This window comes from Hippocampus zosterae, chromosome 3 (genome assembly GCF_025434085.1).
Source record: "Hippocampus zosterae strain Florida chromosome 3, ASM2543408v3, whole genome shotgun sequence".
In the NCBI taxonomy this organism is placed as follows: domain Eukaryota; kingdom Metazoa; phylum Chordata; class Actinopteri; order Syngnathiformes; family Syngnathidae; genus Hippocampus; species Hippocampus zosterae.
The window spans coordinates 18815635-18834374 of record NC_067453.1 but is presented as its reverse complement, the minus strand read 5'-3'; the positions used below and the strand labels follow the sequence as shown (position 1 = coordinate 18834374).

At 41.4% G+C, this 18740-nt stretch overlaps 4 protein-coding genes across 7 annotated transcripts in view; all 4 read left to right on the top strand.

Annotated features, from left to right (window-relative positions):
- sqor (sulfide quinone oxidoreductase) overlaps positions 1 to 10737 on the top strand; it is a 63986-nt gene extending 53249 nt beyond the window's left edge. The window contains exons 2-11 of one of the 2 annotated variants that reach the window (XM_052061434.1): positions 7128 to 7202; positions 7522 to 7705; positions 7783 to 7953; positions 8055 to 8108; positions 8174 to 8368; positions 8459 to 8668; positions 9135 to 9318; positions 9595 to 9662; positions 9775 to 9953; positions 10025 to 10737. In XM_052061434.1, the coding sequence (XP_051917394.1) occupies positions 7195 to 7202; positions 7522 to 7705; positions 7783 to 7953; positions 8055 to 8108; positions 8174 to 8368; positions 8459 to 8668; positions 9135 to 9318; positions 9595 to 9662; positions 9775 to 9953; positions 10025 to 10082 (1311 nt within the window). In that variant the 5' untranslated portion in view covers positions 7128 to 7194 and the 3' untranslated portion in view covers positions 10083 to 10737. Of the gene's footprint in view, positions 1 to 7039; positions 7203 to 7521; positions 7706 to 7782; positions 7954 to 8054; positions 8109 to 8173; positions 8369 to 8458; positions 8669 to 9134; positions 9319 to 9594; positions 9663 to 9774; positions 9954 to 10024 lie in introns of those variants that run through there. The other variant, XM_052061433.1, reaches the window with a different exon arrangement.
- Positions 69 to 3950, top strand: galk2 (galactokinase 2). Of its 2 annotated transcripts, XR_007961823.1 has the most exons (11): positions 69 to 221; positions 309 to 397; positions 930 to 1053; positions 1521 to 1614; positions 1698 to 1844; positions 1934 to 2032; positions 2182 to 2334; positions 2478 to 2688; positions 2798 to 2999; positions 3295 to 3771; positions 3835 to 3950. XR_007961823.1 is itself a non-coding variant. In XM_052061432.1 (10 exons), the coding sequence occupies exons 1-10, from the start codon at positions 172 to 174 to the stop codon at positions 3500 to 3502; spliced, it is 1377 nt and encodes a 458-aa protein (XP_051917392.1). In that variant the 5' UTR covers positions 69 to 171; the 3' UTR covers positions 3503 to 3950. The 2 variants fall into 2 exon arrangements, 1 of the variants encoding a protein (XP_051917392.1); XM_052061432.1 differs by having other exon boundaries at positions 3295 to 3950.
- nop10 (NOP10 ribonucleoprotein homolog (yeast)) lies at positions 4536 to 6622 on the top strand. The gene is made up of 2 exons (XM_052061438.1): positions 4536 to 4711; positions 6250 to 6622. The coding sequence occupies exons 1-2, from the start codon at positions 4658 to 4660 to the stop codon at positions 6388 to 6390; spliced, it is 195 nt and encodes a 64-aa protein (XP_051917398.1). The 5' UTR covers positions 4536 to 4657; the 3' UTR covers positions 6391 to 6622.
- Positions 10738 to 12371: 1634 nt separating the features above from the next.
- ctdspl2a (CTD (carboxy-terminal domain, RNA polymerase II, polypeptide A) small phosphatase like 2a) lies at positions 12372 to 18573 on the top strand. Of its 2 annotated transcripts, none has more exons than XM_052061430.1 (13): positions 12372 to 12717; positions 13862 to 14073; positions 14509 to 14644; positions 14742 to 14888; positions 15035 to 15262; positions 15640 to 15736; positions 16084 to 16195; positions 16292 to 16378; positions 16471 to 16533; positions 16619 to 16698; positions 16857 to 16983; positions 17281 to 17376; positions 17635 to 18573. In XM_052061430.1, exons 2-13 carry the CDS (start codon positions 13885 to 13887, stop codon positions 17698 to 17700), a joined length of 1428 nt encoding a protein of 475 aa, XP_051917390.1. In that variant the 5' UTR covers positions 12372 to 12717; positions 13862 to 13884; the 3' UTR covers positions 17701 to 18573. The 2 variants fall into 2 exon arrangements, with proteins under 2 accessions (XP_051917390.1, XP_051917391.1); XM_052061431.1 differs by lacking the exon at positions 12372 to 12717 and adding an exon at positions 12812 to 13026.
- The last annotated feature ends 167 nt before the right edge of the window (positions 18574 to 18740 follow it).

The window sequence follows — 18740 nt, the reverse complement described above, 5'->3', positions numbered from 1 at the left end:
GGGTCAGTTTTGATGTCAGTTCGAATGTGTCGGCATTAAACTCACGGTTAACTACTGACTCTGATTCAGCTGAATCAGCATCCTGTCAGCTGATCGCTACCAGGATGCCAGGCAGGACTCTGAGCTGTTACGCGTGACAGAAGGGTACATTCCTGGTGATTTCATCTAAAAATGGCCACTAATCCTCCCAAGTTGAACGTTTCGGTTATTGATGACGAAAGGTGAGTTTCTACAGGTACATCGAGGAGTTAAGGCACGAAGGAAGTGACTTAGTTGTTGGCTTCTGAGCGTAATCTTTCTTTCTGTAGGCTGCAAAACTTGAAGAACACTTTTGAAAGACAGTATGGAAGATCAGCTCTCTTCTATGCATGTGCACCTGGAAGAGTCAATCTCATAGGTAACTAACTGAATGTGTATTTGGTAGCGCAGGGGTGCCCAAACTTTTTGGATCGAAGATCTACTTTTTGATCAACTAACCTCACGGGATCTACCCTTACCGGCGCGCGCACGCAAACACACACACACAAATTTAAGATTTACCTGCTTTATTTCATTAAAAAAAAATTTTTTTTGTGAAAATGAGACTGATTAGTGTGCAGTGTATATTAACACAAAAATATATTACTAACATGTACAAAGACACACAAATGGTTTTTTTTTTTTTTTCTTCTCGACACTCCTCGGATCTACTTGGGACCTGTCTTAGATCTACCGGTAGATCAGGATCTACTTAATGGGCACCCCTGAGCGGATACAGACTGTGTAACTTCAATAGCGAATGGACTCTATAGGATAATGTACTGCATATAATAAAAACAAGAGTTGGGATTGTCACTAGTTGTATTTCTTACATGCGTATTCGTGTATTATTGGGTAAAAATATTAATTATGTTCTTTTCTACTATGTGTCAATTTTCCCCACGCAACAGGAGAGCACATTGATTATTGCGGCTTCTCTGTACTTCCGATGGCTATCGAACAGAATATCTTCGCCGCTGTCTCACTAAGTAATTCAGGGTCAATCCAACTGGCCAATATAAATCCTCTCTACAAGTAAGACTTTATTTTTTTCCCTTACGTAATACTAACTGGTTCGCCGCCCTCCGGGCGGCTCATCAGCTAGTTCCTGCGGAAGGCTGGTAAGGTGGGACTTCGGCCCACAAAAGTGTTGTTGCTTGGTTCAACTTTTTGTTCATCTTCATTGCTTATCGCGAAAATAAAGAGATGTTTAGCTCTACTAAATAACTAACAATTTCATTGCAATGCTTGTGGGTAGACAACATTTTTTCGCTAAGATGCCCGCGCGATCGTAGTGAGCCACTGCCTGAGCGGCGCGCAGCGGCGCGGTGAAGTAGGTACGTTTTGAAAAGGGACAGACGGAAGGAGACCGCGTGCGGGACGACGCGCAATATATATATATATATATATATATATATATATATATATAGATGTACATGACTGTTTAAGTGTGTGTGTGTATGTATATGTGTGTGTGTGTGTGTGTTGTGTTTATTCTGCAGGAATATTACTCTGTCCTGTTCAGAGGAAATAGTGATTGACAGAGATAACCCCAAGTGGTATTATTATTTCTTATGTGGAGTTAAAGGCATTCAGGTAGGACATGAACCTTTATGACCAGACTGTCCCGTTTGCAAAACGCAAGGTCCATATTATTAAACCTTTTCTGTTCTCAACAGGAGAAGTTTGGGATCACGCGTTTACCGGGAATGGTGTGTCTCATCGATGGAAACGTTCCACCAAGCTCGGGCCTGTCCAGTTCCAGTGCTCTGGTTTGTTGTGCTGGACTCGTAACAATGGAGGCAAATCAGAAGTCCCTCTCCAAGGTAATCCTAAATCTAATTATTCCCAAATTCAGATGATAACCATCAGAACTGCTTAATGAACATATTCCTGATCTCACTCTGCATTTCAGGTAGCTCTCGCAGAGATATGTGCCAAATGTGAGCGCTACATCGGCACTGAGGGAGGAGGCATGGACCAATCCATCTCCTTCCTGGCAGAGAAAGGAACCGTATGTAACATGTCTTTTTAAAGTAATATTTTAACATTCTTAGTCATGCAAGAATAAAAATAGATTAAATATTCACTGTTATGCATAAAACACAGCAGGCCCACGACACAGTATACTGAATTTATTGTGTGTGATGTACCCTCCAACAGGCCAAATTGATTGATTTTGAGCCTTTGAGGGCCACTGATGTCCGACTCCCTGACGGTGTTGTGTTTGTGATATCCAACTGCTGTGTGGAAATGAATAAAGCAGCATCTTCACATTTCAATATCCGTGTGGTGGAGTGTCGGATCGCGACAAAGGTATCGTGTCAAAGGAGAGTCCAAAGTGTAATTTATTTATTAAGAATCTGAAAAACTTCAAAGATAAATGCGATTTTTCACATGTACAAATCAAACAAAAGGGATGAATGAATGTTATGTTGGCTACGATGTTGTGAACATAGATGCTGGCCCAAGCCAAAGGATTGAACCAGCAAGGGTTTCTGAAGTTGGCCCAGGTGCAGAAGGAGATGAATGCATCTCTGGAGGACATGTTGGTTCTGGTGGAGGAAGTGCTACATCCTGAACCGTACAGCCGAGAGGAGATCTGCAAGGTTCTGGGCATCACCTCCCAGCAGCTCTCCACAGAGTTGCTCAGCGCAAATACTCAACACGGTGAGAAAATAAACAGCAGGAACACTGCAACAAAGACAAGAAGAAGTGAGGATGTGATTTTTATTTCTTTTTTTGGGGGGTGGGGTGGGGTGGGGTGTGTCACTCCCAGTAACTCATTTCAAGCTGTACCAGCGAGCCAAGCATGTATACAGCGAAGCTGCACGTGTGCTACACTTCAAAAACGTGTGTGATTGTGCACCTATCAAGTCCATCCAGTTACTGGGTGACCTGATGAACCAGAGCCACATGAGCTGCAGAGATCTTTATGAGTGCAGCTGCCCTGAACTGGACCAACTGGTGGACATTTGCCTGTGAGTACAAAGTCTCACTTCATCCCAAAAATTCTGGCTCAACTTTAAGATACAACTAAGCTCTGAGTAAGAGTTTTTCTACAGGAAATATACATATACCGGTGACTCTGTTCATCAAAATTTAGGATTTTTAAAAAAAGACATATTGTTGCATTGCATGCTTTATTTGTATTGGATATTCTTAGATATTGCTGATGTGAAACGAATGAAGCATCAGTCAATCAGCAATGTATGGCCCCTATCATTATAAAAGTGGCATGGATTCAACATCTTTCTTTGTTTCCCATACTGACAGGAAATCGGGTGCTGCTGGCTCCCGTCTGACAGGAGCAGGTTGGGGTGGCTGCGCTGTGTCTATGGTTCCCAGTGACAAAGTTGAGTCATTCTTACAAGCAGTGAGGGAAGCCTACTATCTTCCTGATCCACGAAGAGCAGCAATGGAAAAACAAAGTTTGTTTGTATCGAAGCCTGGAGGAGGCGCTGCAATTTATGTAGCGGAATGACATGTATTGGTTTTGTCATAAACCTAATCTAAAATATACAGTTTTCGCTGGGACCAAAAAAAGCATGAAAACGCTATGGTTGTAAAATTTCAGAGAAAAATCTGAATTTAGGGAATAAAGGGCAACTTTTTATGCTCATATATTTTTGCAATGGATAATGTGTCTGTCGCTACCTTTGTCATACCCATTACAATTTTTTTTTTACAGTTCACTCTCTTCTCGTTTGTTTTGAAAATCAAAAGATGGCTCGAACTCCAAGATGTATTTGTGTTGTTGTTGTTGTTATGTGGCCTCTGGCCACCTAAATATTAGGCTGCAGAACCAAGAACCAGGTGGATCAATCTCCAACATATAGCGGTCCCAAAGCGATAGCTTCTTAAGAATCAAGCTACATTTTGCAAACTGGAGACAAGAGACAAGAGCAGCAACAAGAACATCCAGTCATAAGGAATAAACATTTTTAATTACAGTATATCCTGTGTGATGTATGCTACATTAAAGTACACTGAAGAGTATTCTTTGGTGGGCAAAAGTTTGTGCTCGCAGGCAAGGTCCTTTACACTATAGATAAGTTATCTCCCACCCAAGTTAATAAAAAATATGTAAGGTTCTTTATTTTACAAAGAAAATGCCCAATTAAAATTTTGAATTTCATTTTTAGTAAGTTAATTAGAGTTGGGTTTACTCGAATGTATCTTTAAATTTCAATACAGCCATATCCCCAGTTATAAAAGTATGTGCACTCTTATGCAACCACATTATTTCAGATGTTCAGCTACCATTCTGAAAATATTTCTCTTTTCAATCGAGTTGTACATGTTAAAGGTGTGTTTTTCATGGTCTATCTTTAGCTCAATTTTTAATATCACGTAAAAAAATTGCATTTGAAAAGGGGAGTCGAGGCTTTTCCTATCCAATGTAAAACAACATTGTACAACAGAGAAATGTAAAGCATTGAGAATTCCTCAGAGGAACTTCAGTGAGGCAGAGGCGCAAGAAATTCACATTCCCAGAATGCTTAGCGTCTGAATGCTTTAAACCGGATATCCGCCTTTTTATCCCATTTTCTCAACAACGTGGTGTGGTGTGCACTTTACGGACAAAATAGTTGCATTTTGCTGTTGCGTTTTTCTGCGTCTTTTCCTGACTGCCGAGATGTTCCTGCATTATTACCAAGACGAGAATGGACACAGAGTCTACACTTTGGAGGTAGCGCTTTGTTGTTTTTCCGTCATATTATTAGCGCGGTAGCATTTTCCTGTCAACCTCCCTTTGAGTCTGCTTACGATAGCACTAGTTGTGGTACATCAAATAGAGTTTTGTCAAATATTTTGGCTACCTCAGTCACATTGAAGTCAACTGTTAGGGACTTCTCAATATGATGCGTTACGGCACGACAGTTCTGTGAACTACAACTACAAGAATGACCATTGAGCTAAAGTCTTAAATCAGTCATAATTGGATGATCTGTGTAATCATATTAACCCTCGTAGTGCACCGCTTGCGATAAATGTAAAATGATGTATTTGAATCAAAGGCAAAGGCATTCAGAAAAACACAAGAGAGCTGAAACTTATGGAGGGGTTCTAAAATGGTCTAAATTTCATGACGTCACCGGCTGATAATTCTCAGGCATTGCAGCAATAATAAAAAAACGTTTTGATACCTTAATCTTCACAAATTACATATTTTGCACCATAGAGACCCATTATAATTCATATTTTTGAATGCATCATAAACCTAATGTGTAAACATGCATTTCACACGATTTTTACGTCAATCGCTTTGTTTTCGCTTGGACAGACGTATGCATGCCACATTGTTGGGTTGAGGTCATTCCAATTGTGCAACTTTTAGGTGGCGCCAGAGGATCGCAAATGATTGCCTTTTTGCAGGAGGCTTCAAACCAATGCATTTTACATGAACACGTCCGGTCGGGATTGTTAGTAGGGCTTGGTTGGGACCTCCAGAGACAATTTTGTTTTCCTTTTGCAAAGAATAAAAAATCCAAAAGAACTAATAAAAAAAGAATGTTTGTATAACACAAAATACATCATTACAAAAATTGTAAAATGCGTAACTTAAGGCCTTTTTAATTTGGAGCACACAAGGGTTAAAGCAGAAAAAATACTGCTATCAGAAAATGTGTGTTTTAACCTCTTAAAGTTTAAATCCTAATATTTGCTCCATCAAATTGCCTTACCTCTCTGAGCTCATCCGCCCCTACACACCTGCCCGGCGCCTCAGGTCTGTGGACCAGTCTTTGTTAGAAGTACCAATAACTAAACTGAGGCTCAGAGGGGATCAAGCCTTTTCTGTTGCTGGTCCCTCTCTCTGGAATGACCTCCCACTGAACATTCGGCAAGCCTCCTCGCTGCCCGTCTTCAAAGCCCTCCTCAAAACTCACTTGTATTCTTTGGCGTTCGACTCGGCATGATTTAGATTTGTTCTTGATTTTACTGCTTGGTGCTTTGTCTTACTGTTTATTGTGCATGCTAAATCGCTCCATGTACAGCACTTTGTATGCAGCGATGGCTTTTGAAAGTGCTCTATAAATACTGTTCACTTGAGTTGACTTAAATGACCCTCAAAATTTTCTTTTCATTTGGTAGAATTTTTCCTGTCTGCAATGTGGGCGTTAGATTTGTGATCTAATTAAATCCAATAAATATATGGAAACGTATGTGTGTGTGTGTGTGTGTGTTTACGTGTATTAAACTGGCTTCTCCCCCATCCCCTATTGATAGAAAGTGGCACCTAACAAGCGGCCCACCAGCTCGGCGCACCCAGCCCGCTTCTCTCCAGATGACAAGTTCTCACGGCACCGGGTGACCCTGAAGAAACGATTCGGACTTCTACTCACCCAACAGCCTCTACCTATTCTCTGAATGAAATCCCACCAACATTTGGAGGGATGCCTGGAATGCACGAAAGAGAAGGAAACATATGAGATTGCAACATGCCAGGACTTGTCCAGAATTCCTCGCCTAAAAGTGTGTTGCGTAATGTTCACATCGCAATGATTTTTTTTTTAAAATACATTTGGTTTTGTGTTAAATCTATCCAGTAAACATGAAGAGATAAGAGCACCTGTAATAAACATGATAAAACAAAAATCTACCGGGTAGTTGTTATTAACAGGATTAGTTATTTGCCTCAGCCGTGTAAACAACCTCTGTTCAAACATGGTTAAACAATGTTCTAGATGGATAAAAACAGTACTTTAAATATTTTTTCCATCCCTTGGGGGGAGGTATTGTCACAGACGGCAGCAATATTTACACAAACACTGCTGTTAGCTTAGTGCTGACAAAAAAAGAGCAGCATTGAGAACGGTTTAAAGGATGGTGAATTCAAATCTGAAGAAAGAAAATCTCTTGCCTCATATTAAACAATTTTTACTATTCGACATTCTGGTATCACATGGAAGACGAGTGATTATAATTTTCTTATGATTGATTAGTATTTTTGCACTGAAACCAATCGCAACTCCGGTTGTCGGCATTTCCCACCGTTGATGTGTTGGCATCGCATCTCATTGGTCAACAGCTTCAAGGGGCGTGACCCTGCTGCCCGTCAATCAGTGGAGTGTGTTGAAAGTTCATTTCGTAACTCGCTCCTCTAGCTCGACCAGATAAGCTCTATATACACATTTTCCATCAACTGAGCGCAGCAGAAGGTATCTTTCGTATATGTCAATGTAAGTATGATACAAGCTTTTTTTAGTTGACCTCCAATGTGTGAAAACCTACACTGCGTGTTTGCCGTTATAAGTGCTACTGCGCTTTAACCCGAGGTTGACGTAAACAACAGGAGGCGGCAAACATTGTTAAAATGTGATCGTTTTTTTTTAAGTGTTATGTTTTGAATGATGCTGCCACCAGCGCCTGTCACATTCGTTGACGCGTGGCTAATTTCTAGCAAGAACAATGAGTACTGTAGTTGCATTTTGAGGACCAAAATGCAGTTGTCTAAGGCTCATCCTTCGTGACATTTTGCCCTTGTCTTCCTTGGCATAGGATGGCTGCTTTGTGTCGTTCTGTGGGGTTTTGCGCCGCTCATCTACACACAACCAGTCGTTCCTCTGCCAAACAGCATTACAAAATGTTGGTGCTAGGTGGAGGAAGTGGAGGAATTGCAATGAGTGCACGCATGAAGAGGATGTTGGGAGCTGAGAACGTGGCTGTAGTGGAGCCCAGTGAGGCAAGCACATCTCATGACGCAAAAGATTCATTCTTCTGACTTGTGCGCCGTGATCAAAATGCTATTTGTCTCTTCAGATGCACTACTATCAGCCTCTGTGGACTCTGGTTGGTGCGGGTGCTAAAACAGTTGCTTCATCAGGAAGGCCCACATCAAGCGTTATACCATCTGGTGTCAGATTGGTGAAATCTAAAGTTGAGGAAATAAACCCGGATACAAACACCGTCCGCACTGATGACGGAACTAAGGTATGTTTGCCTTATTCGACCTGACCATATGTTTAAGGCTATAAAGATTTTACCGTACAACTGTAATATGTAATGATGTGACCTTTGCTCAACAATTGCAGATGTCGTATGATTATCTGATTGTGGCTCTTGGTTTGCAGCTTCACTTTGAGAAGGTGAGGATGTGCTTTATTTCTTTAGATTTTAGCTGCATCTCACCCACCTTGTTTTCATCCTCTAGATTAAAGGGCTTCCTGAGGGATTTGAGCATCCAAAGATTGGATCCAACTATTCTGTTGAAACTGTGGAGAAAACTTGGGCAGCTTTAAAGACCTTCAAAGAAGGCAACGCTGTGTTCTCCTTTCCAAACACGCCAGTTAAATGTGCTGGAGCGCCACAAAAGATAATGTACCTCTCAGATGCTTTCCTCAGAAAAGTATGGGAATTTTGCACATTACTAAAATGCTATCACTGTTTCCCAAGATTAATATTTCATGTGGTTTTTCTTTTGTTTTTTTTTGTGAAGACAGCAAAGAGGGCAAAGGCCAATATCGTTTACAACACATCGCTCCCTGTAATTTTTGGGGTGAAGAAATATGCTGACTCACTTTGGGACATTGTGAAGCAACGTGATATCGAAGTCAACCTGCGGCAGAACCTGATTGAAGTGCGAGCAGATAAACAAGAAGCTGTGTTTGAGAATCTTGACAAACCGGGCGAGATTACAGTCTTTCAGGTAACGCTTTTCAATACAACAGTGCCACAATTCACTTTAGTTTACACATTTGTAAGCAGAGTGGATTAATTTTTAAACTTAAATACCATTGAGGCTGCATGGCATTTATAACGTCTCCCTCACAGTTCTGAGGTTCAGTTTTCGTGCGATTTGTGACAAGGCCCAACCCTAACATTCAAATGTAGTTAACCATTGTGAAAACAATAAAACACTCAGTCTTAACTTCAAAGGAGTTTGGCAACAAACTTTGTGACGACAGGTAGGTTTTGGCAACTTCTGGTGTAAATTCTTCTCTTAACCAAGCGCGCTTGAGGACACTTAGTCTTTGCTCGTCCACCCTTTCGGTTTGCCAGTTGGAATTTACAGTTCTTAAGTGGAACGCTACTTCATAAAAACAACAAGAAGGGACGTTTCAACCAAAACTCCAGTACCTTATTAACAATTTGCCCTTTTTTTCCTATTTTAGTACGATATGCTTCATGTCACCCCACCCATGGGACCCAACTCTGTGATAAAAGGCAGTCTGCTGGCTGATGAGGCTGGCTGGTTGGATGTCGACAAGGAAAACCTTCAACACAAGCGGTACCCAAACGTGTTCGGCATTGGAGACTGTACAAACTTGCCGACTTCAAAGACGGCTGCTGCTGTCGGTAAGTCAAGATTTGGTGTGACATGTGGCAGCACCGTGCTGCTGGCTCCGAGTCATGTTTGTTTTACTGGTTTTTGTAAAAGTGATTACAGTGTAATTTGTTCACATAGTTTTAAAACAGAGTTCACACTGAACAACTGAGCTTGACAACACAAAAATTACTCGATACAGGTTTTTTCATAGCTTCCTGCTTACATGCATTTAAGGATATGGCTTGACTGTGATATTTCCATCGACGCGCCACGAATGGAAGTCAACATCTGTTTTCTCATTTCAGCCGCACAGTCTGCAATTCTGAACAGAACCATCAAAAAGATATTGAAAAATGAAAAACCAGATAAAAAGGTAATGAATTACTCCGTGTGATTACGTCATTTCAGGATGTGGATGGACTCTATTCAACCAGTTAGCGTTGCAATAAATGTTGTTTTCAACATATACCTTGCTCTCGGTATAGTACGATGGCTACACATCATGTCCACTGGTGACCAGCTACAACACGGTCATTTTGGCCGAGTTTGACTACAACGGTCAACCACTGGAAACATTCCCCATCAACCAAGCCAAGGAAAGGAGGCTCATGTACCACATGAAAGCTGATGTGATGCCGCATCTCTACTGGCATGGGCTCCTCAGGTATGTTTTTACATCACCAGATAACACGAGCCGCTTCCAATTATATATCTGTGATGTTGTATCCCATTCAGGGGCCTATGGGGAGGACCAGAACCATTCAGGAAACTCCTGCATCTTGGAATGAAATGATTGCGGATGATGAGTCATCAGTGGGCATATTTGAAAAGCCGCTTTTCCTGAACAGGATATATGTAAGCTTGAGCTTTTATATGAGCAAAGAATAAAATGGCGTTTCTTGTTTGTATTCAGCTTCTCTTAAAGAGAACGTGCTATGCTAAATGAAGAAAATAATTCCCTCAACAAAGGGGTTCATTGCTAAGCATCAGCTGCTTTGTTTAAAGCCAAAACAAAGATATTGGCGATAGGACTCGCGTACCACAGCATTAGGTACACTTGTATAATCTAATTGGCCCCTTCCTTTACAGTAAGATAATAAATGTGATTGACACAAGCATTGATTCAGTAATTAAGGAATACTGTATAATAGTAAACAATAACGTTGAATTTTGTTAAATTATTACTCATCTGAAATGGTTGTCGCAAGAATCAAATGACATACAATGCATTTCAAATTTCTTTAATTTTATTGCTATTAATGTGACAATTAGTTCTGTTCACTGGATCCCCCCACCCCATGATCCTTTTGCCAACTATGTAAACTTCATTGTAATTCTTTCTCATTGTTATCAGTTGAAATGGCTTTTATTGCACTATACAACCAGCTCTCAGTAAGGCTTTTGGTCTGAAATTGGCTGTGGGACAATAAATTTTTTTCACAGTTTAACTCACAATGTGATGATTTTTCCAAGTTGTGTAATTGTACACTGACGTCAAACATTGGTCATTTTTGCTTAATCACAGTCTGTCTTCCTCGTATGTCGCAATGTGTATCCAATCATTTCTATGTGAACGAAGGCTAAAAGTCTGCCACTGTTTTTAGTCTGCTCTGAAATAATGCAGTTTCAGAAACTGATTTAAAGGTGACATTGTTGTAGGAGTCCAAACAAATGAGAAATATTTCAAATTGCCTTCTGAGAAAAAATAACGGTGATCACCTGTCATTCACAGTACTAACGCCTAAAAGAGGCAGACGAACGAGCATGAACTTCATTCTGTTGTCTGCTGTTTAGATGGCTGCAAAAGATGCTTGTACCTTTTAAGTTAGAGTAGAGGAACATCTGGTGTATAAAATGAAATGCGATTCTGGAAGGACCTGGTCTTTGGAACCGGAGGATTACAGTTGAAGTCTCACTGTGGACAAATGCAGAATGGCAACTTGTTGAAGCGATACAAGTCTTCCTGTCCTCTTTGGATGTGTCTTTGAGCAAGTCGACCCAGCTCAGCTGTCACAGTAATCTTCGTGCACACTTTTCACTCTGACATCTCTTTATGCACGCCGACACGTGTTTGATTTGGATCTTTGTTAGTTTTCCAACACATGTAAAGAGCAGTCTGGGAATTGTATTTCCCCTTGAGGGATGATAGTTGGTAAAAAACAGATGAAAATGATTTCTTATTTTATACATCATGTTGTTTATTGTTTTTAAAAGGCTAGTGGGAAAGTAAAAAGTCAAGTATCTCCATATTCAGGACCAAAACAAGAGCAAGGTGACTGTGACATGGAGCAGAAAATGGAGTTGCCAATCACAAATCTCACAAAAAATGGAAAACAAGGACGTTCAAGATGACGAGTGTTGTTCTGAATATTTTCATGTTCTCCTTTGCCACCAATTTTAACTAGTAAGTACATCGTACAATGCAGGCAGACAACAAAGGCTGTCAATTTAAAATGTGCTAAAAGGGCTGCTAAAAAACTACAACGTGCTGGATTTTGCTCCATGGCCCATAGTTTGGGTAAATTAGAGTATTACTTGGTTCAAACCACTGTTCCACAAGCGATATAAGAGGTGTCGTGTTGGGATAATTTTGTAAAATAAATAAAAATAGACAATGTGGATGTGCTTTTTTTCTCTTTAATATATTGCATGGTAATCCGATCGGGACTCAGCATCAGCAGATCCAAATGTGATCCGGTCATGCCTACACTCAACAATTACAGAAAATGGAAACAAATAAGAACAGTGAAAATGTGTGTTGGGCTGAAATAAGATTGCTGTTTTCCTGTGAGTGGACTGTGGACCCCCAAGTAGTCGCGGTGGAGGGACGGGAATAGCTAAAATCGGCGTCTATTAAAATGCATTGGGGGTGAAAAGTAGCGCCCCCCTAAAAATATTCAGAAAACTTAATAAGCTTTCGGTATGTCTTTTCCACGAAAATGTGGGTTTGCTCTGCTCCCCTCAACAAAAGAAATATGAAAAAATAGGTGGAGGAATCAGTGGATAGGTGAAGCTGGGTGTGCCATTGTGCCTCGTTTCGTTCAGATTAATCTTTTATTTTGGTGGTACGTATTTCTTCCTTTCGATTTCTCCTCGTGTTTTTGTAACTGCTGTCTAAAGCGGACACTGGTGGAAGCCGTGTCGAGAGTGCGCTCGAGGACATCTTCCCTGTGGACTCACGCCACGTTGGTTCGTTCGCGCGCGCGACTGTCGCATTCTCGCGCGTACTCGCGCATGTTTGTGATGAGGAGGAGGCGGGAAATGGCGTCTGCAGACATGGCCGATCTGTGACTACAAACTACCGACAGCGACAGACGCCACTGGGCGAGAGCAAGCACTCCGACCTCAGGCGGGCGCTGTCAGGCAGATTCCCAGCCGCAGATCTGAAAACGCCGCGGGACGTTTTGGAAGGGCTTCGTCCATTTTCTGTGAGTACAAGGACGGCGTCAACATGTGTAAGCGGAGTAGTGTTTGTCCCCCTCAGTTTAGCTTGCGTGCTAGCAAGCTGCTAGCCAGCAAAGGGGGCGTAGTCTAATGGCTGAAAATAGTCGTGGAAGGAAACAAAACAACGCCAGAGCGTTGCGTTGAGAAATCTTGCTGATTTGACTGCCAATTCAAGGAGCTTGTAAAAAGCACGGTTGGAAGTTCTCCGTTATACAAAATGTCATCGTTTGCCTCGCGGTTTGTTAGCCTTGAAGCTAACCGTGGCTAAACGTGAGCGACGGAACTGACCGGAGGTACCTGACAACGTTGACATATTGACGGACGAACATTGAAAACAAGTCGGGTATTGTCGCGGTCCCGTCGACGCTCCACTGGCGTTGATTGTACGCGTCAAGTTAAGACAGTGGCGGGGCAAACGTAAACCATCGCTGACGTCTCTGGTGTCCGAATGTTTTATGGTGTAGGTATTTGGCGGTGCTGTTAGAAGCACATTTAAGAAGACGTTAGGCCAGGTGGTCGCAACTTAAAGTGATCACTTCGCATATCTATGAACAGAATTTATCCTCCAAGTTTAGTGATGGAGACACGAGGGAGCAACGTGAGGCAGTGTTGACATCGGCTGCGTCGCAGTGGAATCAGACGAGTTGTCCCAAGTGATGCGAAGAGAACACCAAAGTCATTCTGTCCCAAGCGTTTTTTTTTTCACAATTGAACTTATGCTCTTCATTAAATATTAGAAATAAGACGAACATGCGTTTCCATTCAAACACCTGGCTTATAATACGGATTTTCATAATATTTTTAAATTCAGATTTTACTTAAATAAAATAGTTGTTAGAGCCTTTTTGTAATATCTTTGGGGAGCGGGGGTGCTGCATGCCCATAGGTATGCAAAGTTTTGCAAAAAAAAAAATCACTTGAAATAACCGAGTAACTGTCATACGCGTGCAAAATTAAATGGGTTTTTGTTTTGTGCACCTCAACAACCTTTGCAATTTCAAACACAATAGCAAACTTAGTTAAATTAATATACTATGTACATGAACATGTTAGTCACTAACAGCACACTCTTCTCAGGCAATGGTTTCCCCCCAAACTGTAACTAAAACGTTCAATACCTCTTGTCAGATCCTTCTATGTGATGCTTGAGCATGATGCGGCTGAGAGCGCGTAAAGCTCCTCAGCAGCCCACCTTAGGCCGTCGAGCCCCAACGTCCCAGGTGAAAAGGAAACGCTGTGCAGTGGCGGCGCACCCACTGAGAGCCCGAGGCAGAATGCCGAAGAATGAAACGGGCCTCTTGTCCACCATCAAGAAGTTTATCCGGGGTGACCCTGTCAAGGTAGGCTTCACAATACACACAGCTGATTTGTAATGATGCTTTCAGATATGATACTGATTAGTAATGTCTTTGAACCCTGTAGAGAATGAGTAATAAACAGTCATGCTTATTTAATGTTTTATTTCTTCATAATAGTGTTCTATACATTCTTGCATTTTAGTCACGTACAAATAAATAAAAGGTAAACGTAAATTCGTTTTTGGGCTGGAACGAATTGATGACATTCTCATTCATTCCAATGGGAAATGTTATCTCCTTTTACAAGTCTTTCTGGTGACAAACAGGGTCACGGAACAAATTCAAATTATAACCCAAGGTTCCACATTTTTTTTCAATATGCCACAGCTCTAAAGTGTTGCAGAAGCTTGAACATTGAACTTGAATGAATCGAAAAAGGGTTTGTCTCATTCCGCTCCTGTTTTTAATCCTTGATAGGTGGAGCCAGATATTCCTGCCAAGAGGAGTCGCATTGATTGCAGCAGTAAAAGCGATCTCATCACTTCAGTACCACAAACACGAGGCCTTGCCAACAAAACCGTTTCTCGAGTTTGCCGAAAAAGTTCAATTAAAGGTACATCATCATCACAATTAACCTCTCCATTAATTCTGTCATGAAGCAATACGTGGTAACTCTATTCCCCCTGTTGATTTTTTTTTTCTTGATTTAGATCCAATAACATGCAGCGGCAAACCTCTAAAACCAAATGGCAAACTAGAAGCTTCAGTTGAGGCGGCGAGCAGTCCTCCACACACCACCCTCCTCGGAACTATCCTCTCTCCCGTTTTCAACTTTTTCTCACCAGCGACCAAAATTGGTAAAACCACACACACACACACACACAAGTCCTTGAATTACCTGCTTGCATAATTTTTCACTTGAGTGGGCACTGTTTGTATGTAAGGAAGCATTAAAAAGTGCATTTTCTGTAAGGTCTGAAAAATGTTGTTATCCTTTATTTAGCTACGCCTGGTTCAGACTCCCCAGGCCAAGCCATGGAGGCAGAGGAGATAATGAAGCAGCTTGACATCGAACAGGCCAAGGAAATGCCCAGCAGCACGCTCACGTCCTCGGAGGGCATCACCGCTTGTCACGGCAGCCCGCCGTTGCCGCAGAGGCTTCAAATGAGCGCCGACTCCACCGTGGAGGATGGCGAGATTGTGACTGAAAGCGACATGCCCTCGTTAAGAGGTACCACCAACTCGGACTCACTGAGGCACTCTCACGTCAAAGCATGTAATTCACTGCTCGGGAACCGTGCACAAGGGTGAAGAATTTGTCAGTTCTCCAGGTGAACTGGAAATGCTCAATTTACGTACTTAAACAACCAATTACCTGGCTGGATATTTTAATCGGCTAATATTCTGTGAGTGGCGCCAAAAAAAGCTGTGTGTGTGGGGGCGGGGGGTTGAATACATTAAAACACTACAACATAAAACATTTAAACATTCCACCTTCCCGAAATATTTTCATCATCTCTTGTACATTTAAACCTCTTCACCTTTACATGTTGTCTTCATACACATATCATAACACTACATAATGTCTATCTTTTCTGCCTCCAACAGCTCCTCCTGGTTGTTTGCCAGATGGCAGCTATCCACACACGATACCCTCCGCCCCCGCAGAGCCGTCGTACGAGGAAGACTGGGAAGTGTTTGACCCGTACGTGTGCACGCACACACTGGCACACGCATAATTAATAAACTGTTAAGCAAAATAGCAGATAAATATCAAAGTGGAGGTCCCCGGGCGAAGTGGGGAAATGTTATACTCGTAAATCACATGAGGAAAGAATGATTGCTGAATTCCAAAAATGATATACTGTATATAAAATAACATACCAAGAGGGCAGCAAAACAAATTTACAGAGTACATGTTGAGATTCAACTGAATTTGTCACCTGATTATCTTACTCAAGTACACACGTCAACAGCAAAGTAGACTCCATTGGCTATTGCTGGTAGTATCTGCATCAGTTGCGAAGCAGAAATATACTTGATGCTTTGCAGGTACTTCTTCATCAAGCACGTGCCACCACTGACAGAAGAGCAGCTGACACGCAAACCAGCACTACCTTTGAAGACACGCAGCACGCCTGAGTTTTCACTCGTCCTCGATTTGGTAAATAGCCAAGAGCCTCTTTTGCTCTTGGGGTCCTCTTAGGAGAGCGGATGAGTTTTTGATCAGGTTATCAGTGTGTACTTTTTTTTTTCCCAGGATGAAACTTTAGTTCACTGCAGTTTGAACGAACTGGAAGATGCCGCACTGACGTTCCCTGTGCTCTTTCAGGACGTAATATACCAGGTAAGAACTCTAGACTGGTCATGTGTGGACATATTATTTCTTGTTGTTGTTAGTAAGCGTTCTTGTTTTTTTGTTTTTGTTTTTTAACATAGGTGTATGTGCGATTAAGGCCGTTTTTCCGGGAGTTTCTCGAGCGCATGTCTCAAATGTATGAGGTAAGTTTTTTTTCTTTTTTCACACCCACAGCAGGACACTTGCTTCACTCAAATTGCTCTTGTTTGAATTCTTGCATTATTTCAGATTATTCTCTTCACGGCGTCCAAGAAAGTGTACGCCGACAAGTTGCTCAACATCCTTGATCCCAAAAAGCAGCTGGTCAGGTCAGTGAAGTATCCCCCCGACCCAAAAAAAACAATATTTGTGGACAAAAGTATTGAGAAGTAAAAATTTTAAATTTAGGGATGGTGGGGATGAAAAAGACTCAAAAGCGGTGTGTCTTCCTAATTTTTCTCAATTGCGAACATATGTTTGTTTTTAGACACCGTCTGTTTCGTGAGCACTGTGTGTGTGTCCAAGGAAATTATATAAAAGACCTCAACATTTTGGGACGAGATCTTTCCAAGACGATAATAATTGACAACTCACCTCAAGCCTTCGCCTATCAGGTAACAACAAGGACTCCTTAATTGTATGTCAGTGAATGTGCTGTTTGTCCTTAAGCAAGGTACGAAATCAGTGTCAGAAAAAGTCGAAATGAAATAAAAACTACGAATGAAAAATCCACTCACCAAGCAAATAACCCTATCAGATGTCGGTTATAATAGGAAATTATTTGATTAACCGCTATTTGTAATTTTTATATAAACATTCTATTATATATTGAAGATGTTTAAAGTCCCTGTTAAGTGAAATTAAATGCTTCTCAAAGCGCATTGTTACCAACCTTTTTTTTTTGTCATCAGCTCTCCAATGGGATCCCAATCGAGAGCTGGTTCGTGGATAGAAATGACAGCGAGCTTCTCAAGTTGGTTCCTTTCCTCGAGAAGCTGGTGGAGCTGGTAAGAGTTGCCGCTCAGCATCGTGTACAGTGAACCCCACTTTTTACGCGGGATTGCTTTGGCATAGGCGATAATTTCAAGAGAGATGAGCCAGACAAAAGTAGTTCTTTGCCTCCATCATGTGGCATGTAACGGTAATGACAAATTCTTGTGTGCGGATGTTATTCTGGAGTTTGGCACCATTTGTGGAGTTCACTGGACTTGATTCCACCCCCTCCCACTTCCCCTTGCATTGACATCATGTTGATTTTGTGTCAGAACGATGACGTCCGACCACACATCAGAGAGCGCTTTCGCTTGCACGACCTCTTGCCTTCAGACTGAGCAGCTGGCATCCGCAACAACGGGAAACCCCGCCCCCTCCCCTCCACACGGAATGATGAATTCAATGGATTTCTCGATAAACTCCACATTGAGATTGATTTTTCTTTTAAAAAAAAGAGAAAAGGATGCAAAAAAAGTGAAATGGATGTTTTTATCCAGAGACACTAATATTGTGACTGATATGCTTGCTGCAGCGGGCTAGCTTCTATGGAGGTGTTTTGTCTGCCATTTTGGATCGACAAAACTGAATGTGTTTGTGTTCGGCCAGTCAGACTTGTATTATAGTTACTATTTTCTTGTATATACAGTACATGTACAGATTGTGTTTGGGTTTTTTTCCCTTCAAAGTTTTTAAGTCTTATGTTGAGATTTTAGTTTGGATACTTTGCTTTTGTTTTTTAAGAAAAGGATTATATTAGTGTATTATGGTTGCAGTATGCCTGCTTTACTTCTGTGATGCTTTACTCCATTACATGCAGTTGTCAGTTTAAAAGGTGCAGTTAAAAAAAAAGTTCTTAATGTTTTAAGGTTCTGTAATGTAAGATAGACTAGACTCTTAAATGAATACAAAGCCATAATGGCCACTCCCTCATTTTGGAGATTTCTACTTGCCACCTTGCTCGACAAAGGGCTTTGACATCCAGCCCTTTTGTAAGCTGATTCCACACCCGTCAGATTTCTAAACAGGTGAACTAACGCCTCAGTTTGAGGAGGGGGAAAAAAAGACTTAACACCAGCCATTGCTTTGGAGTCCTGTTTTCTGGGACATCTGTTGGCGTTACAAACAAGTTTTATTGACTCTTGAATGATCAATCATGTTGTATTCAGTGTTATTCAATGGTTTTCCATGAAAATAAATATGTTTTTATAGGACTCTGTCTGCATACATGTACAGGTAGATGACACACTGCGTTTGTGATTTGCACATCTGCCTCACAGTTCTGAGGTTCCAGATTCAAATGTCAGCTTCAGTGACGCTTTTTTTTCCTAACACATTCACTCCTCACTCAGATGTTTTTAGCGTGTGCTGAACCCACATC